Source organism: Hyperoodon ampullatus (assembly GCF_949752795.1).
Source record: "Hyperoodon ampullatus genome assembly, chromosome: 3".
Taxonomy (NCBI): domain Eukaryota; kingdom Metazoa; phylum Chordata; class Mammalia; order Artiodactyla; family Ziphiidae; genus Hyperoodon; species Hyperoodon ampullatus.
Genome location: NC_136916.1, coordinates 115,974,319 through 115,998,861, shown reverse-complemented (window position 1 = coordinate 115,998,861; position 24,543 = coordinate 115,974,319). Strand labels below are relative to the sequence as shown.

At 40.2% G+C, this 24,543-nt stretch overlaps 2 protein-coding genes and 1 pseudogene across 3 annotated transcripts; 1 reads left to right on the top strand and 2 right to left on the bottom strand.

Annotated features, from left to right (window-relative positions):
• The first annotated feature begins 1,862 nt into the window (after window positions 1–1,862).
• EAPP (E2F associated phosphoprotein) lies at window positions 1,863–20,288 on the top strand. Its single transcript, XM_079699948.1, has 6 exons — window positions 1,863–1,964; window positions 5,231–5,412; window positions 6,523–6,618; window positions 7,638–7,755; window positions 14,385–14,498; window positions 19,714–20,288. Exons 1-6 carry the CDS (start codon window positions 1,891–1,893, stop codon window positions 19,988–19,990), a joined length of 861 nt encoding a protein of 286 aa, XP_079556074.1. The 5' UTR covers window positions 1,863–1,890; the 3' UTR covers window positions 19,991–20,288.
• Window positions 12,069–12,412, bottom strand: LOC307050834 (peptidyl-prolyl cis-trans isomerase FKBP1A-like; annotated as a pseudogene). The gene has a single exon. The product of its transcript is annotated as a peptidyl-prolyl cis-trans isomerase FKBP1A-like (transcript).
• Window positions 20,289–23,525: 3,237 nt separating the features above from the next.
• LOC307050969 (large ribosomal subunit protein uL23-like) lies at window positions 23,526–24,007 on the bottom strand. Its single transcript, XM_079701260.1, has one exon. It carries the CDS (start codon window positions 23,999–24,001, stop codon window positions 23,534–23,536), a length of 468 nt encoding a protein of 155 aa, XP_079557386.1. The 5' UTR covers window positions 24,002–24,007; the 3' UTR covers window positions 23,526–23,533.
• Window positions 24,008–24,543: the final 536 nt, after the last annotated feature.

The following is a 24,543-nucleotide window of genomic DNA, read 5'->3' as shown; positions in this document are numbered from 1 at the left end:
TGGGTTGTCACGTATACTGTCCAGATGGTCTCAACAACACCCTACTCCCTCAAGGCTTCATCATTCGGACAGCTCCCACTGTCTGAACAGGGGAGGAACAGGAGGGGAACAGGAGGCAGAGTGTATACATTGCAAGGATAGGGGAGCAGGTGAGGAAACTTGATTGCCTGAGTCCAGCTCAAAGATCAACCAGTGGTCACAGCCCACCAATCATCTCCTTCAACAGAAGCCCAAGGCTTTGTGGAGAACGATGCATGGAAAAGAGACATGATCAGGTTTTAGTCCCAAACCGAGACCCTAGACATTGGGGATCAGGGTAATGCCTTTCAAAATTGCAGATTTGGATAAAAATAGATGAGTGTTTTTGTTTTAAAGCTCTTAAGTTTTGGGGTGATGTTTTTGTGCAGCAATAGAGAAATGGAAGAGGGAGACAGAAGTAAGCAAACAAATAAGTAACATGAAGTTGAAGGGGGAAAAGTGGATTTAGGGTTAGAGAAGATGGGATGGAGAGAAGAGGGTGGGGTTGAGGGCTTACAGTTTTTGACAAGGGGCTCAGGGAAAGCCTCTCTGTTTCAGTTTGCTACATACTCGTGCTTTTCTTTGCTTGCTCATCATTAGCATATGTAACCCCCAAACAGCCACCAAAAATGGCAGGCTCAGCCCCTGAGTTTACTTGTTCTGTTACCAGTTGTAGGATTACAGCCAACTCCTTAGAATCTCTAATTCTTTTTTTTTAAAATAAATTCATTTATTTATTTGTTTATATTTTTGGCTGCATTGGGTCTTTGTTGCTGCGCGGGCTTTCTCTAGTTGCAGCGAGCGGGTGCTACTCTTCATTGCAGTGCGCGGGCTTCTCATTGCGGTGACTTATCTTTTTGCTGAGCATGGGCTCTAGGCGCGCGGGCTTCAGTATTTGTGACATGTAGGCTCAGTAGTTGTGGCTCGCAGACTCTAGAGTTCAGGCTAAACAGCTGTGGTCCACAGGCTAAGTTCTCCGCGGCATGTGGGATCCTCCCGGACCAGGGCTCGAACCTGTGTCCCCTGCATTGGCAGGCGGATTCTTAACCTCTGCACCACCAGGGAAGTCCCAGAATCTCTAATTCTTAATTTTAAGTTTATGGGAGTAAATAAGTAATGACTCAACTTTTGTGGATCAGAATGAATATGGATATAAAGGCACATCCTTGAGGAGGGCCACAATTCTCAGAAAAGGAAAAATGGGTTCCCCAACAGGTGTCTCCTTCACATCACTGTGACTCGTGGGAGAGTACTGTACCTCGAAAAAGAGTTTGGTGGAACAATAGTTGAAAATCAGGGAAGGGAGTTCCCTGGCGGTCCAGTGGTTAGGACTCTGCGCTTTCACTGCTATGGGCCTGGGTTCGATACCTGGTCAGGGAACTAAGATTCCACAAGCCAAAGGGCATGGCGAAAACAATATATATATATATATATATACACGCATACATATATATACAAAACTTACTGATCTCCACGCCACCTCCCCCTCCCCCTCCCCCTCCGCCACCTCCTCCCCGCCACCTCCCCTCCCCCTCCGCCACCTCCTCCCCGCCACCTCCCCTCCCCCTCCGCCACCTCCTCCCCGCCACCTCCCCTCCCCCTCCGCCACCTCCTCCCCGCCACCTCCCCTCCCCCTCCGCCACCTCCTCCCCGCCACCTCCCCTCCCCCTCCGCCACCTCCTCCCCGCCCCTTCTCGCGGCCCCGCTCCCGCTTCCTCCTCCAGCCCCTCGCTTGGAAGATCTGCGCAGGCGCGCAGTGAGGGCGCGGACGTGCGGGCGGAAGTGGTGCTGGAGCGCTTTAGGAAAGGGACTTGTGGAGAAAGCAGGTACACTGCCGACGCCTGTGGACGGTATCGGAGGGGGCAGGCCGCCATGAACCGCCTCCAAGATGACTATGACCCCTACGTAGTTGAAGAGCCTAGTGACGAGGAGCCGGCTTTGAGCAGGTAGGCCCCTACCCCGCTCCGGTCCCCGAGGCTTCAGGCCGAGGCCAGGCCTCAGCCTCCCCCTCTCGCTGCGCTTGCCGGATCCGTGCGGATCCTCTGTCCAGCGGTTCGGGCCCCTGTCGCGCCCCGCTGTCGTCTGTGGGGCGCCGAGGGGGGTCTGGTGAGGTCGCGTAGCCACGGGGGAGGCGGGACCGACACTGGCGCGGGGAAGGGGCACATTCTGGAATTAGGCGTAAGATTCAAAAGCCGTGAAATCGAATCCTGCTTCTGCAGCTACTAGCACTGTGACCGAAGGCAAGTCCTTTATCGTCGGTTTCTTATCTATAAAAAGGAAGTATAATAAGTATATCACGAGTATGTTGTGAGGCACACGGGACTTACTGTGAAGTGACCATCAAGAAGACTAAACTGCAATAAACAGAAATAAGGGGGTATTTAACTTTTTTTTTCTTTTGCACACCTATTGTATGCTTGCTGTGGGCTACAAAGGTCAGTCATAAGATTTTTGTCTTTTGACAGGTTTAACGGTAAAGTAGGGGACATAAGATATATATATCTCGGAAGATATATGTTTCGGAAGTAAACGTGTATCTCAGAAGACCACTGTAGAAGAAGATGACCTGGGATAGTCACAGATGAAGTTCTATGGGAATTTCCAGAAGGGAGGGATTAATCCTATCTGGAGGAAAATTGCAGTTATGTTGACAAGAGATTTACAGGAAAATTTAGCCATTTTTTAAGCTGTCAGCAGATCCTGTTCATAAACTTTAAAACATTCTGTACAACTAAGCTTTCAGTGGAACTGTCCTTTCAGTCACAGTGTTTCCTTATATTATCCTGAGGAGGGATTATAGGCATGGGAGATCACACTGCTCTGAAGGTTTCTGTTGTGGCGAGTGAGGATGGATTCCAAGATTCCCTTATGAAGAATTTCCATTAATGGGTCCAGTTTGTGAAAGTAGGCCTCAAATAGTAATTCAGTTTGATTGGATTCAGTGTTTCCTGAACTTGAGCCATTCTGCCATTACTATCCCCGTATTCACCCCTCTTATTATTATTATTTTTTTTTTTTTTTTTTTTTTTTTTTTTTTTTTTCGCGGTACGCGGGCCTCTCACCGCTGTGGCCTCTCCCATCGCGGAGCACAGGCTCCGGACGTGCAGGCCCAGGGGCCATGACTCACGGGCCCAGCCGCTCCGCGGCACGTGGGATCCTCCCGGACCAGGGCACGAACCCGTGTCCCCTGCATCGGCAGGCGAACTCTCAACCACTGCGCCACCAGGGAAGCCCCCCTCTTATTATTTATTTAATCTTTTTCTTTAAGTTAATTTACATTTTTGTAGTTAAATGTCTTTTTTTTGGCCTCGCGGTTTGCAGGATCTTAGTTCCCCGACCAGGGATCGAACCTGGGCCCCCAGCAGTGGAAGCACGGAGTCCTAACTACTGGACCACCAGGGAATTCCCATGTAGTTAAATGTCTTTAAAGAGGCTTTATATTCCTGTGACAGTTGCCACTGGTAAGGTAACGGTAAAAATAAATACTTTGAAAACAAAACAGTGTTAATTAGGCAGTATTGCCCGCTCAAGGCTCTGAATCGAATGCTCATTTTAAAAAGGGAGATTGTGTTAGGTGTTTAAGATCTCAGGATTTGATTTTACCATACCTAGAAGCGAATCTTTTATAGCGTAGTACTGTTGTATGGAAGCTGGCAGAACACATGAGTCTTCCGAGTTGGAGACCTGACAGCAGAGCATACAGCATAAGCATCATGTTTGTGTTGGTTGCTCTTCCCAACTCCTGTAGGGGTTACATGGAGAGGCCCAGATGGGTGCTACACATTCATTGGGTTGGTACCATGGCTGAGGACCACTTGAGCTTGGAGAATCCACCTCTTTTACAGCAGGCAGTAAATATGCCACTAGATGCCAGTACCCCTCCTCCTACCTCCCAGTTGTGATAATCAAAAATATCTCTAGCTATGCCAAATGTTCCCTGGGGGGCAAAATTGCCCCCCAGTTGAAGAGTACTGGGGTAGTTCAAGGGTAATAGTGAGAGGTAAGGCTGAAAAGATAGGTTGAAACCAGATTGTGGAAGGTTCTTTTGAATGCTGTACTTAGAGTTTTGGTCATGGATGATTTTCTTTTGGATTTGGGTAGTGATGTGATGAGAGTTCTTTAGGAATAACATTCTGGCAGCAGGGTTAAGGGTGGAATGAAGCAGAAGAGTTTTGAGACCTGGAGATCCTTAGGCCATGGTGGTACAGGCAGAGTTAAGAGCACCTGAGTGAATATAGTGGTAATGGAGAAAGGGAGCATGCTGGTCAGGATGAGGAATGTCAGATGGGGAATTTTGGAAGTAGAATCTGGATAAGTCCTCTATCATTAGCAAAATTGATTGGTCTGAATTGTATTTTTCTCATTTACCTTCTGCTTGAGGCTCACAAACATTGTTGTAGAAGAGAAAAATAGAGAAGCAAAACCCAGGAATAGTCTGTAACCGTTCATCAGATCATGAATAATTGAACATTATGTGTGTACTATTGATTATAGTAGAAAAGTCTTAGGCATTTCATCTTGATAACATTTCATTCCTTCTGATATCTTGTTCAATTCTGTCATACTGCTATTGATGGGGAAACCCAGGCACAAAAGGCCAAGGAAATTGGCAGAAATTGCTCAGGAGAATTTGGAATATAATTTAGCCCTCTCTCTCTTTTTAGTTCTCTGTAGCACTATGCCTTTTAAACTGTAATATTTACTTACTGACTGTTACATTTTGTGTGGATGTATTAGCTATCTATTTGTTACATATATTAAGTTTTATTTTAAGTATCCAGAGTTTAAAACAAACTCCCAGTTCTGTGAGGTAAATTTTTCATTGCTGATGGAATTATGAATTGGTGCAGTACTCTTGGAAAGTAATGTGATAATTCTAGAAGTCAGAAAGATGTTTGCATCTAATTTTAGACATTTAACCTAAGGAAATCAACAGAAACAATTATATATACAGAGATATTCATTGTAGTGTTTAATAGCGAAGAGAAATAACTGTACAGCATCTGCAAGAGGAAATGTTATGCAAACATTAAAAAATATATTTGGAAATATGCAGAAATGGTTGAACTATCAAGTGAGAAGAGCTGTATGTAATAGCTGAATCAAATGCAACCTTGTAAGACTTAAATTTGTTGGGCAGTGAGATGATAGGCATTTGAAGTTATTTTAATTCTTTAATATTTATATTCTTTATGATTTAAATGTGTTCTAGTTCTGAAGATGAGGTGGATGTGCTTTTACATGGAACTCCCGAGCAAAAACGAAAACTTATCAGAGAATGTCTTACTGGAGAATGTGAATCCTCTAGTGAGGATGAATTTGAAAAAGAAATGGAAGCTGAATTAAATTCCACCATAAAAACAATGGAGGACAAGTTATCCCCTCTAGAAACAGGTAAACTTTTAGTTAGATTTTCATATAGATATTTTTCTAAGTTCCATAATGGCAGGGACCCTTATTTGTGCTCTGTTATGCCCCCAGCACTTTCAGTAGGTGCTCAGTAAATACTTATTGAATGAATGAATAAATGTGCTTGGCAACCTGAGCGTAGTTTTCTTTCATTGCTAGTGAAGAAGTTTCCTGTGTTGCTGGAAAGAGACTGTTTAGCATTGTTTACTTGTATGATTTCCTTTTGTAATTTTTACCTCAGGATAAAAGAAAAAAAGACACACTAGCTTATAGAAGTATATTTAAAGTTATATAGCATTGATATATATATACAAGGTTATATAGCATTGATTGAATGATGTGTCACCACAAATTCCTGTCTCATTTTAGTAAGTAATGAAACATACTTCATTTTGATACTTGGTTTCTATGTAAAATATATCTGACTCGAAAACTTGTTTGTGAAGGTAGGACTCCTCAGAAAACATGGAAATTGGTTTCCATGTTGTTATGCTATATATTAACTGTTAAGAATTGAAAGCATATGTAATAATGATAAAAGCAAAAGCAGATGCTAATTAAGAGGAAGAATTAGGGATGCAGGCATATGATGGCATAAGTATAGGTGATGTCATGGCACTAGGCACAGCTGAGGAGAGGAGGAATGTGTCCTTGACTCATTCTGCCTGACTCTTTGTAGAGCTCTTATCCTCTTTCTTCTAAAGTTCCTTAAAACAAGATGTTTATTCCCTGTTCTCCACAGTATACTGCATGGCTGAAAGGTAGAGATACATATGCCAGCAATGTGAAAATATGGCTATTTTATTTAATTAGATGTGCTTTTATCATTATTTATATATGCTTTCAGTCTCTTTGTGGGAAGGGAGAGAGAATAATTTTCTCATGATTTGGAACAGTTATTCAAGGAGGGGAAGTTCTCTGTAATTGCATAGGGCACAGAAATCCAGTAAGTCATTGACGTGAAAGTGTTTGTCCATCCAAATGAAATTGGGAATGAGTTGATATCACTTTGAAGTGATGGAAGAATATATGGAGTTTTTTTCCTTGCCAATCCAGTATGGTTCCGTTTTTAAACTTCCCTTATGGTTTGACTAGGGTCTTCCTCAGGAAATGGGAAAGTTGGAACAGCTCCGACAAAGTACTATGACGATATATATTTTGATTCTGATTCTGAGGATGAAGACAAAACAGGTAAGTAACATGTTTACCAGGTTTAGCAGTTATATTTTATGAAGGAAGGTTTACCTAGCAATTATTTGATATTAAGTTTTCCCTTTGAATTTCATCTTTTAAGAAACTGCAGGTAGTTGATGTGAAAACAAAAGCAGGATTGTGCATAAGAACAGATGGGAACGCACCTGAGGACAGGGACTGAGGGTGGTGCTGCAGAGGCATGTCGGGGGAGAGGAAGAGTGTGTCCTGACTCAGTACCTCTTTCCTCAGGGCTCTTGGCCCCCTCTTCCTTCAGGTTCTTTAGCACAGCAACATTTGCTTTCACAACTGAAGATAGTTTCTAGATTTTACTCTCTTGCAGAATTTTCCCTAACTTGTTGCTTTTTTTTTAAATCAACCTCTCTGTTCTTTGGAATTGATTTTGTATAAATTTGAGCAAAGTTGAACACAAAGACAAGAGCTAAAACTAACTTAATTATATCAGTAATTATGATGGAATACACAAATAACAAATTTATATGGTAAACAATTTTATATTTTTATATGATGTTACATTAACATTGACCTGCCCAAGTAGGTCTAGTGTATGTGGATGACCATAGTTTTTTTTTTTTCATTCATTTTTGTTCTGATTTCAATAGCATTTTATGTATGAGAACTTATGGAGAATTTAAGACATCAAAAATAGTTTCTAGGTACTCCCCTGGTGGTCCAGTGGTTGGGACTCTGCACTTCCACTGCCAGGGCCCAGGTTTGATCCCTGGTCAGGGAACTAAGATCCCACAAGCCATGCAGCATGGCCAAAAAAAAAAAGTTTCTATTCTTGACTTACTTTGAGTGGCCTTTTTGAGACTCTGACGTCTCATTATTTGAACTCAGTTCTGAACTTTATTTGGAGGAATAGTTTAAAATATTTTTTAGAAAAATATAACTAGAAAAAATATGTACCTTAGGAAACAGGTTTCTTCATTTTGTATAAAAGAGGTGTGGATTTTAGACATGATACTTAGCCATATCGTTAACATTTTCAAAACTAGCACAGGTGACCAAGAAAAAGAAAAAGAAACAACACAGAATTCCAACAAACGATGAATTACTATATGATCCTGAAAAAGATGACAGAGATCAGGCCTGGGTTGATGCACAGAGAAGAGGGTAAGAACTTAAATTTAAAATTTGAATCTTTAGGAAAAATGATTAAAAGATGATTTTCGCTATATTCACATCTTGAGTGTATGTGTATATGTTTATACAGACATGCATAAAGTTTGCAAAAAAACTGCTGAATAGTTTATTTTAAAAATGAAAAGCAAATTTCAGTCAGACCATTGGTTTTTTATTTATTTTAAAAAATATTTATTTACTTATAATTGAAGTTTAGGTGATTTACAGTGTTGTGCTAATTTCTGCTGTACAGCATAGTGACTCAGTTATACACATACATACATTCTTTAGGCCATTGGTTTTTTAAAAACTGTTGTTGCATTCAGACTGCTATAGCTAGTCAGTCTCTCCCTTTAAGAAACAAAACTGACTTTTTTCAAATAAACAATTTAAAATTACTTGGAGATTAAGAGTTTATGTGGGGAATTCCCTGACGGTCCAGTGGTTAGGACTCCGTGCTTCCATTGCAGGTGGCACGGGTTCAATTCCTGGTTGGGGAACTAAGATCCTGCATGCCGTGGTACTGCCCAAAAAAAAGAGTTTATGTGGATAAACAGTGGATGTTATGTTTTCTACTTGAATGCTTGAATTGTTTTTAACTATTTACAAATTTGATTTTTTTTTAATTAAAAAATTTTTTATAGATCTTTATTAGAGTATAATTGCTTTACAATGTTGTGTTAGGTTCTGCTATATAACAAAGTGAATCAGCTATATGTATACACATATCCCCATATCCCCTCCCTCTTACATCTCCCTCCCACCCTCCCTATCCCACCCCTCTAGGTGGACACAAAGCACCGAGCTGATCTCCCTGTGTTATACAGCAGCTTCCCACTAGCTATTTTACATTTGGTAGTGCATATATGTCAGTGATACTCTCACTTTGCCCCAGCTTCCTCCCGCCATGTCCTCAAGTTCATTCTCTATGTCTACGTCTTTATTCCTGCCCTGCCACTAGGTTCATCAGTACCTTTTTTTTTTTTTTGCGGTACGCGGGCCTCTCACTGTTGTGGCCTCTTCCGCTGCGGAGCACAGGCTCCGGACGCGCAGGCTCAGCAGCCATGGCCCACGGGCCCAGCCGCTCCGCGGCATGTGGGATCTTCCTGGACCGGGGCACGAACTCGTGTCCCCTGCATCGGCAGGCGGACTCTCAACCACTGGGCCACCAGGGAATCCCCATCAGTACCTTTTTAAAAAAAAAATAATTTATTTATGGCTGCGTTGGTTCTTCGTTGCTGCATGCAGGCTTCCTCTAGTTGCGGCGAGCAGGGGCTACTCTTTGTTGTGGTGCGCAGGCTTCTCATTGCAGTGGCTTCTCTTGTTGCTGAGCACGGGCTCTAGGTGCATGGGCTTCAGTAGTTGTGGCATGTGGGCTCAGTAATTGTGGCTTGCGGGCTCTAGAGCGCAGGCTCAGTAGTTGTGGTGCATGGACTTAGCTGCTCTGCGGCATGTGGGATCTTCCCGGACGAGGGCTCGAACCCATGTCCCGTGCATTGGCAGGCAGATTCTTAACCACTGTGCCACCAGGGAAGTCCCCCTTTTTTTTTTAGATTCCATATGCGTTAGCATACAGTATACAAGTTTGATTTTTTAAAGTTGAGGTAAAATTCACATGACATAATATTAACCATTTTAAAGAAAACAATTTAGTGGTATTTCGTGTATTCACAATGTTGTGCAACCACTACCTATATTTATTTCAAACCATTTTCATCATCCTAAGAGGAAACTCCATACTCATTTTCAAATTTGATTTGATAAAGGCTGATTTATCATAAAAGTGAAAGCTGGACAACTTGCCACTATTTTCCCCTAACCTAGCTGTGCTTCAGAATCACCTGGTGAGAATGAAATGCAAACCCTTGAGTCCTACTCTAGGAGGTGGGGCCCAGGAATCTGTACTTGTCAAGCCCAGAGGGCTTGTGATGTTATGTGGGTCATTGTGCACCACCCTTTAGCTTCCACCCTCCCACTTTGTCCTTTTTTCCTCTCCTAGTTTCACCCGTGCACCACTTCCTCCAACTGCCCCTTGCATTTATGTGATGAATATTTTTCACACTCACAGTGTGAAATGAACGTTTTAAGTGCTCTGAGTGCAACTGAAATAATTAAGGAGCTTATGGTCTAGCTCCTTATTCTGGTAATAGAATTTGTCATGGAAGTAAGATGGAATGTATTTTCATTCTTATATAATCTTGAGAAGAAATAACATCTTACTGACTTATTCACATTCCTGTGTCAAGCAGTAGTTGCCTTTTAAGACCACAGAAACCAGCTTCAAATAATGAATTCACTACATTTTAAGCACCACAAGGACAGTGATCATACCTGTCTTGTTCAATGCTGTATGCCAAGCATCTTGCACACTGCTATATGGGCACTTAGCACCTATTGAATGAATGATTAAGTTATTTTCTTGGGATTTGGGTTTTGAAATTTGCTAAGCATTGGAGGTATTTAACCACAATTATGAAATATATACCACATGGTCTCAATATTTTTCCCCACAAATATTTAAAGAGTTTAGGAAGTAATGCCAAATGATTTGCATTTTGCTGTTCAATTTTTAGGTGTTTTCCATAAGCCCCTTTTAAGAATATATACTTTATACTTTAGTGTCTTCATAAGCAGATTCATGCTTTATTCTTTCAATCAGCAAATATCTGTTGAGAATTTACTATATGCCAGACACTGTTCTAGAGTCTTGAAATACAACAGGGAACAAAACAGACCAAAATCCTTAGGCACTTAGAGCTTACAACCCTTGCTTTTTTTTTTTTTTAATAACTTTTATTGAAATATAGTTGATTTACAATGTTGTGGGTTTTTTTTGTTTTTTTGGCTGCATTGGGTCTTTCTGGTGTGCAGGGGCTTCTCATTGTGGTGGCTTCTCTTGTTGCGGAGCACGGGCTCTAGGCACCGGCTTCAGTAGTTGTGGCATGTGGGTTCAGTAGTGATGGCTCGCGGGCTGTAGAGCACAGGCTCAGTAGTTGTGGCTCATGGGCTTAGTTGCTCCGCGGCATGTGGGATCTTGCCCGGCCAGTGCTCGAACACGTGTCCCCTGCTTTGGCAGGCGGATTCTTAACCACTGCACCACCAGGGGAGTCCACAACCCTTGCTTTTTAAATGTAGCTTTATTGTGGGTTTTTTTTTTTTTAATTAGTAGACTATTTTTTAGAATAGTTTTTTTTTTTTTGAGAAAAGCCAGCATAAGGCACTTTCATTGCAATAATAAAACTTGAAACTCATATGTAGTGCTGGGGGTAGCGGTAGGGGTGCGGGAGGAGGCAGCAATTTCTCTCACCAGATCACTACACAGGACAGCAAAGTGGTGAGAGGGGGTGAAGGAGAAGCCAGCAAACTCTGAGATCAGCACAGGGAGCTGAGCATCAAAAAACAGGAGATGCTGAAGCTATGATGACCAGCTTCATTTTCTTAAGACAACACTCAGGGATTTGTCATGATGGCTGGGCTTTCATGGGTGTTAAGTGTCTACAAACAGCACCTTCAATTTAACTTTCAATTGAAATTCTTAAAATTTAGGAAGTGGAGCTTCGATAGCTATGAGATTACAAAAGTCCTAAATATCCATTAGAAAAACCAGAGGATGGGAAAAAAAAAAAAAATCCAGGCCATGAATAAGGCTTCAGACGTCCCTGGATGGCCCAGGGATAGACACCTATAGTGTCCAACATCTCAGTGAAAACAATCTGTTTTCAAAAGGCAGAGGGTTAAGGGGAGGGTGGAGGTGGGACAGTGGAGGCAAAGGCTTTCCCCTTCCCACTTTAGTTTTGGGTAGGGCTTTTAATTCAGCCCGAGGACGTCGCTTAACTTGGAGAATAATTCGGCCCTCAAAAGCACCTCAAATCTGCTATGGCTTTGCAGTTGCAACAGCAAGAATGTTTAATATATAATAGATAAAACTTTCATCCAAAAATAAATAAAATAAAATACAGATTCTTGCCCCCCCCCCCCAACAATTCCTATTCTAAAGTTAACCCATGACTTGTGCTGTTAATACTTGAATAATATGTAGCTGGAAACCTAGATCCAAAGGACTGAAAGCCAGCATTCACCCCCAAATGAAGACAAACTAAAATGGGTAACTTGAGGTTTATGGCATATAGTTCAGGTCAACACATACAAGGAGAAAGGGGAAGAGCAAAGCCGGTGACAACACATTCAGTCAGGGAAGATATTTATACAGAGTGTAGTGGAACATCAGGGAAAGCTCCATACGGATTCGCTGTGCTCATCTGGAGGCACCAGATCCTTCCATGGCACATCCAAGAATGGGGAGCTCAGGGAGGAGGCCATGCCTGACATTCCAGTTTTAGAAGCTCCATGTCAAAGATGAGAGTAGCATTAAGTGGGATGATGCCTGGGTGCCCAGTGGCACCGTAGGCATAGTCTGGGGAGATAGCTTGGCTCTCTGACCCACGCTCATCTGGGCAACCCCTTCTTCCCAGCCTCGGATCACTTCCTGCTTGCCCAGCACAAACTTAAAGGGCTTGTTTCTGTCCCAGGAGGAGTCCAGCTTCTTTCCATCTTCAGGCATCCCCGTGTAGCGCACCACGCAGGTCTGGCCGCGCTTTGGGAAGGTGCGCCCCTCTCCGGGGGAGATGGTCTCCGCCTGCACTCCCATGGCGGTGGCAGTGGCAGTGGACGCCAGGCGGGCAGGCGGCGCGACAGGTGGTGTAGACCGACAGTGGATCTGGCGGCAGTTCCGCGGCTGTGCCAGAATAGTTTTAGGTGCACAGAAAAATTGAGCCGATGATGCAGAGAATTGCTATGGTACTCCCCACAGCCCCCGCAACAACAGCAACGCATGAGTCTCCCCTGTTGTTAACGCCGTGTGCTAATATGGTATATTCGTCACAGTTAATGATGCATTATTGTTAACTGAAGTTCATACTTGATTCAGATTTCCTTAGGTTTTCTCTTTTTTTTAAATATCCTGTTTTACCTTTGGGTAGCAATTGTATTTAAAGCACAGTCATCTCTGTCACATTATTGATCCTGCACCATCCCAGTGAAGCCCAGTGGGCTTCAAATGACCCCCTTTATTTATTTATTTCTCAGCCACGTGGCTTGCGGGATCTTAGTTCCCTGACCAGGGATTGAACCTGCGCCCTCGGCAATTCAAGTGTGGAGTCCTAACCACTGGACCTCCAGGGAATTCCCCCAGATTTCCTTAGTTTTTACCTAATACCCATTTCTGTTTCAAGAGCCCTTCCAGGATACCATGTTACATTTAGTTGTTATGTCTCCTTAGGCTTTTCTTGGCTGTGACAGTTTCTCAGACTTTCCTTGGTTTTGATGACCTTAACAGTTTTGAGGAGCACTGGTCAGGTATATTGTGGGAGGCTCCTCTATTGGAATTTTTTTTTTCAGCAGCAGAACTCAAGTTTATTAAAACAGCTATGACAAGTATAACAAAATCTACATCTGCCTGTGCTAGGCCAGTGTAGTTCTGTACAAACAACAAGATAACACTAGATAATGACAGTTAACACTTTGAAAGCATAGTATACAAAACAACATATCTTCATCAAAAAAAAAAAAACCCCTTCATAAAAGTGGGGAAAAAAATTCTCCCCGCGCCCCCCAAAGGAGGTCTTCACAGGCTGGCCAGCTCCATCCCTACTCTGAGGTATCAAAGGAGTTCCAAGTGCAAACTGAAGGGATGAACAAGCAACTCCCCCACTCCCACATCTGTTAAACGCACAACCCAGCTGATCTTGTGGCAGAGTGCCTTTTCATGGAATGATTCAACAATCATAGATAAAAAAATATGGAATGCTTTGCGAATTTGCATGTCATCCTTGCGCGGGGGCCATGCTAATCTCCTCTGTATCGTTCTAATTTTAGTATATGTGCTGCTGAAGCAAGCACTGGAATTTATCTAATGTTTTTCTCATGATTAGACTGGAATTAGAGGTTTTGGGGAGGAAGACCACAGAGGTAAAGTGCCGTTTTCATCACTTTGTATCAAGGGCACATACTATCAGCGTGATTTATGACTGTTAATGTTGATCTTGTTCACTGTAGTGAAGTAGTATTTGTCAGGTTTCTCTACTGTAAAGTTACTCTTTCCACCCCTTTCTGTACCATACTCTTTGGAAGGATGTCACTATGTTTAGCCTAGACTTAAGGAGTCTGGAGTTATGCTCCTCCTCCTTGAGGGGAGAGTATCTTCATAAATTATTTGTAATTGTTATGTATGGGAGATGTGTCTATTCTCCCCTATTTATTTATTTATTAAGTCATTTATGTCAGCATGGACTCATGGGTATTTATTTATATTTTGGTTATAATTCAATACTACTTTATTTTGATGCTCTAATTGTTTTGGCTTCAGTCATTGGGAACTCTTTCAGTTGGCTCCTGTGCCCCTTTAACATTCCTGTCTCATCGTGGGTTTTTTGTTTTTTCTTTCTGAGTACTTCCTTACTTTCTGGCCCTACAGGATGTTCCAGGCCCATCTTGTATGCCCCATTTCCTGGAATCAACCATTTCTCTAAGGGGTACTGGTTTCTTTTATTGGGAGAGTGGCATTTGAAAGCAAGATCTGGCTTTAATGTGTTTCCCCTCTTCACCTTCTTTTTCTGTTCTAGCTACCATGGTTTTGGAATACAGCAGCCACGTCAACAACAACAGCCTTTTCCAAATAGTGATGCTGTCTTGAATTGCCCTGCCTGCATGACCACACTGTGTCTTGATTGCCAAAGGTAACGGATAAAGGGTAACGACACACACACACACACACACACACACACACACACTAAAAAAACCACTTGGTAGTCTTTGTTTAAATCAGAAATAGACTTTTGAGGTACTTAGGAATTCTGATAAAATTCTTTCCTCATATATCCCTGGTGCTGCATGACTAATCTTTATACAAATAATTTTTGTTACACGTAGTCTGTTATAAATAGGTTTTCTAATAAAGTACTTGCCAGTGCTGACAAGCCTTCAGTAAAACTGCATATATGTTGTGGAATGACAAAATCTCTCAAATACACTCTTATTTTTTTTCCTGTTGTGATAAAATACATGTAACATAAAATTTACTATTTTAACTGTCTTAAAAATTTTGCTATAAAGAATACTTCATTTGAATATTCAATTTATTGTCAACTAGACCATTTAAAATTTTAAAAAAATTAATTAAAAAAGTTTTTAATTTTTAAAAAAATTTAAAATTAATTTTTATTTATTTATTTATTTGGTTGTGTGGGGTCTTAGTTGCGGGAGGCGGGCTCCTTACTTGTGACTCTCAGGCTCCTTAGTTGCGGCATGTGAACTCTTAGTTGCAGCATGCATGTGGGACATAGTTCCCTGAGCAGGGATCGAACCCGGGTCCCCTGAATTGGGAGCATGGAGTCTTAACCACGTCGCCACCAGGGAAGTTCCTATTTTTAATTTTAAATAAAGCTGTTTTCCCAGCTTTATTGAGATGTAATTGACATACAACATAGTATAAGCTTTAGGTATACAGCGTAATGATTAGATATTCAAATATATTGCAGAATGTTTACCACAATAAGGTTAGTTAAGACAGCTATCACCTCACATAGTTACCTTTTTTTGTGTGTGTGTTGTGAGAACTTTTAAGATTTTCTCTCAGCAGTTTTCAAGTATGCAGTACAGTATTGTTAACTGTAGTCATCATGCTGTACCTTACACCTGCAGAACTTATTCATTATAAGTACCTTTTGACCACCTTCATCCGTCTGCCCTTCCCCACCAACCACCAGTTACTTTGTTTCTATGAGTTCAGTTTTTTTTTTAGATTCCACATATAAGTGAGATCATATACTATTTGTCTTTCTCTGTCTGACTTTTTTTACTTAGCATAATGCCTTCAAAGTTCATCCATGTTCTTAGAAGTGGCAGGATTTTTTCTTTTTTATGGCTGAATAATATTCCACTGTATATACATACCATATTTTCTCTATTCATTCATCTGTCGATGGACATGTAGGTTGTTTCCATGTCTTGGCTATTGTAAGTAAGGCTGCAGTAGGTTTCTGGGAGGAAGACCACAGAAATAAAGTGCCATTTTCATCACATTATGTCATGGGCACAAACTATCAACATGATTTATGACTATTAGTGTTGACCTTGATCACCTGGCTGAGGTGGGGGCCCAGATATCTCTTTGAGGTAGTGATTTCATTTCCTTTGTATACATACCCAGAAGTGGGATTGCTGGATCATATGATAGTTCTATTTTTAACTTTTTGAGGCTCCTCCATACTGTTTTCCATAGTGGCTGTACCAATTTACATTCCCACCAGTAGTGCACAAGGGTTCACTTTTGTTATTTCTTGTCTCTTTGATAATACCTTTTCTAACAGATATGAGGTGATACCTTATTGTAGTTCGGATATGTAGTTACCTGATGATTTGTGATATTGAGTACCTTTTCGTGTGCCTGTTGGCCATTTGTATATCTTTTTTGGAAAAATGTCTATTCAAGTCCTTTGCCCATTTTTTAATTGGATTTTGTTTGTTTTTTGCTACTGAGTTGTATGAGTTTCTTATATATTTTGGATATTAACCCCTTATCAGATATATGATTTGCAAATATTTTTTACCATTCCATAGGTTGCCTTTTTATTTTGTTGATTGTTTCTTTGCTTTGAAGAAGCTTTTTAGTTTGATGTAGTCCCACGTGTTTATTTTTGCTTTTGTTTCTTGTGCTTTAGGTGTCAGCTCCAAAACATCATTTCCAAGACCAATGTCAAGGAGCTTTTCCCCTATGTTTTCTTCTATGAGTTTTATAATTTCAGATCTTACATTTTAGTCTTTAATCTGTTTCAAGTTAATTTTTGTCAGTGGTGTAAGTTAAGGGTCCAGTTTCAGTTTTTTGCGTATGAATATCCAGTTTTCCCAATACCATTTATTGAAGAGACTGTCTTTTCCCCATTGAATATTCTTGACTCTCTTGTCAAATATTAGTTTATGGTGTATGCATGGGTTTATTTCTGGGCTCTTGATTCTGTTCTGCTGATCAGTGAGTCTGTTTTTATGCCAATCCCATACTGTTTTGATTACTAGCTTTGTAGAATAGTTAGAAATCAGGACGTGTGATTCCTCCAGCTTTCTTCTTTCTCAAGATTGCTTTGGCTATTTGGGGTCTTTTGTGGTTCCATAACAAATTTTAGGATTTTTTTTCTATTTCTGTGAAAAATGCCATTGGAATTTTGATAGGGATGACATTGAATCTATAAATGGCTTTGGGTACCATGGACGTTGTAGCAATATTAATTATTCCAATCTATGAAAACAGGATATCGTTACACTTACTTGTTTTCTTCAGTTTCTTTCATCAGTGTTTCATAGTTTTCAGATCTTTCACTTCCTTGGTTAAATTTATTCCTAAGTATTTTATTATTTTTGATGCTGTTGTGAATGAGATTGTTTTCTTAATTTCTCAGTTTCTTAGTGAAAATGCAACAGATTTTTGTTTATTGCTTTTGTGTCCTGAATCTTTACTGAATTTGTTTATTTAACATTTTTTGGGTGAAGTCTTTAGAGTTTTATATATATAAGATTGTGTCATCTGCAGAGACAATTTTACTTCTTCCTTTTCTATTTGGACACCTTTTCTTTCTTCCTTTCTCCCTCCCTCCCTTCCTTCCTTTCTTTCTTTTTTTTTTTTTTTTACCTGATTGCTTTGGCTAAGATTTCCAGAAATACGTTGACTAGGAGTGCTGAGAATGGGCACTCTTATCTTGTTCCCTATTTTAACCATTTTAAGTGTACAATTCAGTGACATGAACTACAGTCACAATTGTACAGCCATCATGACTATCCATTTCCAGAACTTTTTCGTCACACCAGACAGAAACTCTGTACCCATTAGACAATAATTCCCTATTCTCCACCCCTACTCACCCCAGCCTCTGGTAATCTCTATTCTACTTTCCTTTTTGGATTATTCATTGCTAGTGTATAGAAACACAACAGATTTCCATGTGTTCATTTTGTACTCTGCAACTTTGCTGCATTAGTTTATTAGCTCTAATAGTTGTTTTTTTTTTTTCGGTACGCGGGCCTCTCACTGTTGTGGCCTCTCCTGTGCGGAGCACAGGCTCCAGTCGTGCAGGCTCCGGACACGCAGGCTCAGTGGTCATGGCTCACGGGCCCAGCCGCTCCACGGCATGTGGGATCCTCCCGGACTGGGGCACAAACCCGTGTCCCCTGCATCGGCAGGCGGACTCTCAACCACTGCACCACCAGGGAAACCCCATAGTTTTTTTGTGTAATCTTCAGAGTTTTCTACGTATTATATCATGTCCTCTGTGAACAAAGTAAATTTTACTTCTTCTTTTCCAAATTGGATGCCTTTTATTTCTTTTTCTTATGTAATTGCTCTGATTAGAACTTCCAGTACTTTGTTGAATAGAAGTGGTGAAAGCAGGCGTTTTTGTCTTGTTCCTTGTCTTACAGTAAAAGTTTTCAGTCTTTCATCATTAAGTATGATGTTAGCTATGAATTTTTCATATGTGGTCTTTATTATATTGAGGAGGTTTCCTTCTAAGTTTATTGGGTGTTTTTATCACGAAAGAGTGTTGATTTTTTCAGATTTTCTTTATTCATCAGTTGAGATGATCATGTGTTTTTTTCCCTTATATTCTATTAATCCAAATATACTTTTGCCCTTCTCCTCTCTTTTTCTTTTTTTTTTTTTTTTCTTTTCTCTTTTTCTGGTAGCCTTATAAATGTCTGGCTTAGTCGATGTTCTGAATCAGGTTAACTGAAATTAAATGATGATGTTAGGTGGTGGATTTGTTCTAGTCACTAATGGGAAGCTAGATGTAATTTACTCTTATTAGCTAGCTTGAGGTTTCTGAGCATCTGCAACAATTAATTTTTGTACTCTCCATATGAGCTCTTAAGCTTTTTGTGTATAAATTGACACCTAGAATATGAAATAAAGAAAAAATAAAATATCTTTGTACTTAAGTTGCTTCTCTTTTAAATAACATGTTACCATGTTACAGGGTTCCTATACCCAAACAAAGTTTCTTCATGATCTAACAGTAGAAATTGGGCTTGGTAAAAATTGTGTCCCATATTGAGACAGGATTCCAGTACGGTGGAGTATAAATGAAATTTTTATGGTTTCATCTTGAGAAACACCAGCCTGGTAGTGGTGGTGGTGGAAGAGGAGATGATCAGCATTCAGAACTAATGAAGGCATAACTTGACTTCACTGTTTTTAACCAGATAGATATTTCTGTTGCATGAGGTTTAAGGGGGAAAAAAAGGAAAATAACTTACTAAGTCAAGAAAGAAGTAGGAAAATATTAAGTGTATGAGGAGAACAAAGAAAGCATTATCTATTCTTTAGACTGTTGGAGTACTATTTTTTAGACTGTTGGAGTAAGGCCAAGAGTGGACATTATAAATCAGATGCTCTTTAAGCCTCTAAAACTGTAGCTTTTACTAAAATAGTGACCAGAATGGCACTACCTAGTAATGAGAGGAGGGCAGAGTCTCAGGTCACAACAGGAAAAAGACACAAAGATTTTTTAAACATTACCTCTCAGGTTTCCAATAGCTTTTCTTGTCTAAGGTGGAAGAGCAAATCAAAAAATTTTTTTCTGAGATAAAAGTTACTTACAGGGCTTCCCTGGTGGTGCTGTGGTTGAGAGTCCCGCAACAGTGAGAGGCCCGCGTACTGCAAAAAAAAAAAAAAAAAAAAGTTACTTATAGAGCAGTAGAAAAGAGGATATATTCATTAGTATCTGTTAACAAGTCTCTTCCTGTTCTTAAAATGACTCTTAAAGACTCTTTAATTTCCCGTTTTGTTCTCATGTTTTTACTTTGGTTGGTATTTCAGTAAGTTTTTGGTATTCTCACATTTTATCTAAATGTGTAACTAGTAAAATAAAATGTAAATCCAAATTCTCCATTTCATTTTCCTCTTAGGCATGAATCATACAAAACTCAGTATAGAGCAATGTTTGTAATGAATTGTTCTATCAACAAAGAAGAGATTCTAAGATACAAAACCCCAGAGAACAGGAAGAAAAGGCGAGGCCATAAGAAGATGAGGTCTAACCAAGAAGATGCTGCGGAACAGGCAGAGACAGACGTGGAAGAAATCTATCACCCAGTCATGTGCACTGAATGTTCCACCGAAGTGGCGGTCTATGACAAGGATGAAGTCTTTCATTTTTTCAACGTTTTAGCAAGCCATTCCTAAATAGCTAAGTTGGCATTTAGTTGCCCAGTATACAAGGCAAATATGGACAGTTATATTCCTCCTGCCTACTCATCTCAAGTGACATTCTGAGTGGTTATTTGAGGAAGCAGTGTTTTATCTTTATCTTTTTGAAAAAAAATGGTTATCTACCTTCATCCCTCCCCTTCCTTTTAAAAAAAAATTTTCCCCAGCTCTAATGGGACTTGTTATTCATTCTCTTTTTGATAGATATTTGGAAGCTGGGGCTTTTTATTTATTAAAGCTCTTTAGAATTAAAATGTTCTGGAGTTACAGGTAACTTCTGTTTCAGAGTGTTATTTTTTATTTTGGATATACCCTTGGTGTGCGTAATCTAGAAACTGTTTCCTCACTTCTGTCTATATATTTTTTTCTTTTTTTAAATTGGGGTATAGATGCTTTACAACGTTGTGTTAGTTTCTGTTGTACAACTAAGTGAACCAGCTGTATGTATACATATATCCCCTCCCTCTTGGACCTCCCTCCCACCCTTTCTGTCTATATTGTTTTTGCTAAGAAGTATCTTTATTTCCTTCTAACCCATAGGATGGAGTGAACAGTATTTAGTAACTGTTACAATTACATGAAGTTAGTATTGGGGTGCCTTGAGTAATTAACATAGGTCTTTCCTTAAAAGGGTGGTACTTAATCAGTATTCTAAACTTAATGAACTAACACAGTAAAGTTGGAAGGAAGAGCAAACTCACCCTCCAGTCTTAGACTTAAAAATTTTGTTGCTGTCACTTGTGCTACCATTTATTCCGGAATTTCTCTTGCCAGCAATGAAGGTATGTTTGTTTTTGCTCTTAATAATAGAAGAATCATTAGTGGCAGCTTGGAGGAAATTGCATTGTAGGCATCTGTACATTTTAGCTTTTTAAAAGAATATGATTGGACTGTTTCCAAAAACAACATTAGGAAACTCATGGTCCTCTTGTTATTTTAATAGAGATGTGATAGAGTGGAAAGAAATCAGGAAATAGGTTTTAATTCAGGCTCAGCAACGCTAATCTTTGGAAGGTCTGTTCCTTTGAGTCCCAGTTTTCCACTTATAAAATGAAAAGGTTGGAGGAGAGCAGTGATTCCCCACAGAGGTCAGGGCTCAACAGAGCTTGACGGGGACCTCTGCATACTCCCTCAGAGAATGATACACCTCCAGAAGGGAAAACATATCCTTTCCACCTCCTTGTATTTTACACTTTCTAAAAGCTACACATAAGGTGAACTGGAACCAGTGATGGTGTGGTGTTGGTAAGAATTAGATGGAGGTAAAAAAATGATAATTTGCTTTCAGGAAATTTCCAGTGTCTTAATAGCATACTTGATAATTTTTATAATATGCTGATATCTGTGCAGTTGGAAGCAATATATATACTTTTAAACGTTTCAACCTGTTGCCAGATGATAACGTTACAGAATAACACTATGTCTGTTTATTATTATTATTTTTTAATTTTTATTTTTTTGTGGTACGCGGGCCTCTCACTGTTGTGGCCTCTCCCGTTGCGGAGCACAGGCTCCGGACGCACAGGCTCAGCGGCCATGGCTCACGGGCCCAGCCGCTCCGCGGCATGTGGGATCTTCCCAGACCGGGGCACGAACCCGTGTCCCCTGCATCGGCAGGCGGACTCTCAACCACTGAGCCACCAGGGAAGCCCTAGTCTGTTTATTTTAACCTTGTGTTTGCCTTATTGTAACTTTGCAAGATGTCTTTCTGTCTTGCTATCATTGCAAACCCTACTTTCTTCCTAGATTGCTCCACCACCCTTATTTCCACTTCAGTAGGAGTATCTCAGTGGTCTTACACGTAAAGATCACCTGGAGCAGATATTAAAAAGGCACATTGTTTGAGGCCCTACTCAGAATGTGACTAAATAATAAACATGAGGCAGGAAATCACAATGTCCAAAGATATAGTTTGTAACAGTAACATAAAGGGGAAGGACAGAACCGTATAGAATCAGAGTTTTGTATTCTACTAAAGCTGAGTTCAAGCTAGTTTCTTAGAGATGTAAGATGACAGTTGTAATCCAAAGGGTAACCATTGAAGATGTTGCAACAAGAAGAAAATATAAAGTGATCCACGAATAGACTATAATACATTTAAGTATTACAAAATATGAAACTATGTACAACTATTCTTTAATGTCCCTTTAACTGAAAAAAAAATCCTTGAAACATTACTTAAAGGAGATTGGTGGTCAACACTGTTTTGACTTCAAGCAGAGAGGGCTGCAACAATTTTTCTGCCTCATTTTTTTTTTTTTTGTCTGTGCCCCTTGGCATGCGGAATCTCAGTTCTTCGACTAGGGATCAAACGCATGCCTCCTGCAGTGGAAGCATGGAGTCTTTTTTTTTTAAATTAAATTAATTATTTTTGGCTGTGTTGGGTCTTTGTTGCTGCATGCAGGCTTTCTCTAGTTGCAGTGAGCGGGGGTTACTCTTCATTGCAGTGCATGGGCTTCTCATTGTGGTGGCTTCTCTTGTTGTGGAGCTCGGGCTCTAGGCACGCAAGCTTCAGTTGTTGTGGCACGAGGGCTCAATAGTTGTGGCTCGTGGGCTTAGTAGTTGTGGCTTGCGGGCTCTAGAGTGCAGGCTCAGTAGTTGTGGTGCACGGGCTTAGTTGCTCCGTGGCATCTGGGATCTTCCCAGACCAGGGATTGAACCCGTGTCCCCTGCATCGGCAGGCGGACTCTCAACCACTGCGCCACCAGGGTAGCCCATGCCCCTCTTTTTTGATTTCTCTTTCACTTTCCTTTTCACTTTCAGTGTTACTATGTACTAAGGCCTAGAGGTACAAAGTAAGAAGAGACACAATGTTCTTTTCATGGAGTTTACTGTCTAGTGGGGAGAAGACATCTTTCGAAACATACACTGACTTTAGATGGTAACTGATAGTTGTGTCTTGATGTGAAAGTAAGGGGGTAGCCACTATAAGAGAGTGACTACATATGTGTGTGCTTTAAATTTAAGTAGACTTTGGAGAAGGCCTAATGAAGTGATGTTTGAGCTGAACCTCCCCATTGAGAGGAAGAGTTACTTTCCTACTGATGGATATTTGGGTTGCTTTTATTATTATTTATTTATTTTAGTATTATAAACATTGATGCTATGAACATTCCTATACACATTTCTTGATGCATATTTGCAGGAATTTTAGGGTTAAATGTAGGAGTAGTAATTGTAGGTTGTGCTGTATGTGAATGTTTTGTTTTCAGGATAGTGCCAAATCAGTTTTCACAGTAGGTATACCGATTTACACATCCACAAGGAAAACAAAAGAAATCCCATTTAAGAATCTCCCAAACTTCCCATAAGAATCTTCATTCTTGTCAATATTTAGCAGATTTAATTTCTGAAGAGTATCAAACAATTTTTCATTGTGATCTTAATTCTATTTTCGTGATTACTATCTGTTTTTCATTTTACTTTTTAAACATAAATTTTAAAATACATTCTGGGTAGCAAACTTTTTTTTTTTATAGTGAAAACTTTTATATTTAGAATTAGTCAGCTGGACTCAGTTTAGATGATCTGAATTTTGTTGGCAACATCCAAAATGTCATAGTCAGGAGCCAGTCGAACATATGCCTTCTTTTCTCCATCAGGCCTGATTAGGGTGTTGACCTTAGCCACGTCAATGTCATAGAGCTTCTTCACAGCCTGTTTAATTTGGTGCTTGTTGGCCTTGACATCCACAATGAACACCAGTGTGTTGTTGTCTTCTATTTTCTTCATGGCTGACTCGGTGGTGAGGGGGAACTTGATGATGGCATAGTGGTCAAGTTCTTTTCTCCCAGGGGCGCTCTTCCGAGGATATTTGGGCTGCCTCCTGAGCCGCAGTGTTTTGGGCCGTTGGAAGGTGGGTGACGTCCGGATCTTTTTTTTTTTGTGGCTGTGTACGCCTTTCAACACTGCTTTCTTGGCCTTCAAAGCCTTTGCTTTGGCTTCGGCTTTGGGAGGGGCAGGGGCTTCCTTCTCCTTCGGCGCCATCTTCGTGAAAAGCTGGGTAGCAAACTTTTGTTAGTGATATGTACTGCAAATACCTTCTCTCATTTTGTGGTTTATCATTTCACCTTCCTCATGGTTTCTTTAAATGAAACAAAAAGTTCTTTTAAGATGGTCAAATCTGTCATTTTATGGTTAACACTTTCTGTGTCTTAATAACTCCTTACCCTAAGGTCAAAGATATTCCTCTATATTTTCTTGGGAAAGTTTCCAAGTTATCTATTCGTATTTAATTCTTTAATCTACCAATGATTTATTTTTTCCATGTGAATACTTAGCACTTTACTGAAAAATCTATCTTTCTCCAGTGACCTATAATGGTGTCTTATCAAATTTCCAAATATGCATGGATCTAACTCTGGGTTCTCCATTCTGTTTTATTAGTTTATTTGTTTGTTTTGTGCCAATACCATACCATGTTCATTACTGTGGTTTTATGGTAAGTCATGCTGTTACATTTTAGAATCAACTAGTCAAGTTCTATAAAACTACTTGAGATCTTCATAGGAATTTCATTTAATCTTTAG

Excerpts from the sequence above, each read along its gene's own strand:
- LOC307050969 (XM_079701260.1), bottom strand. The coding sequence starts at position 24,001 with ATGGCGCCGAAGGAGAAGGAAGCCCCTGCCCCTCCCAAAGCCGAAGCC.
- EAPP (XM_079699948.1), top strand. The coding sequence starts at position 1,891 with ATGAACCGCCTCCAAGATGACTATGACCCCTACGTAGTTGAAGAGCCT. Across the intron at positions 6,619-7,637 it reads TGAGGATGAAGACAAAACAG|CACAGGTGACCAAGAAAAAG; the intron begins GTAAGTAACATG and ends TTTCAAAACTAG. Across the intron at positions 7,756-14,384 it reads GTTGATGCACAGAGAAGAGG|CTACCATGGTTTTGGAATAC; the intron begins GTAAGAACTTAA and ends TTTCTGTTCTAG.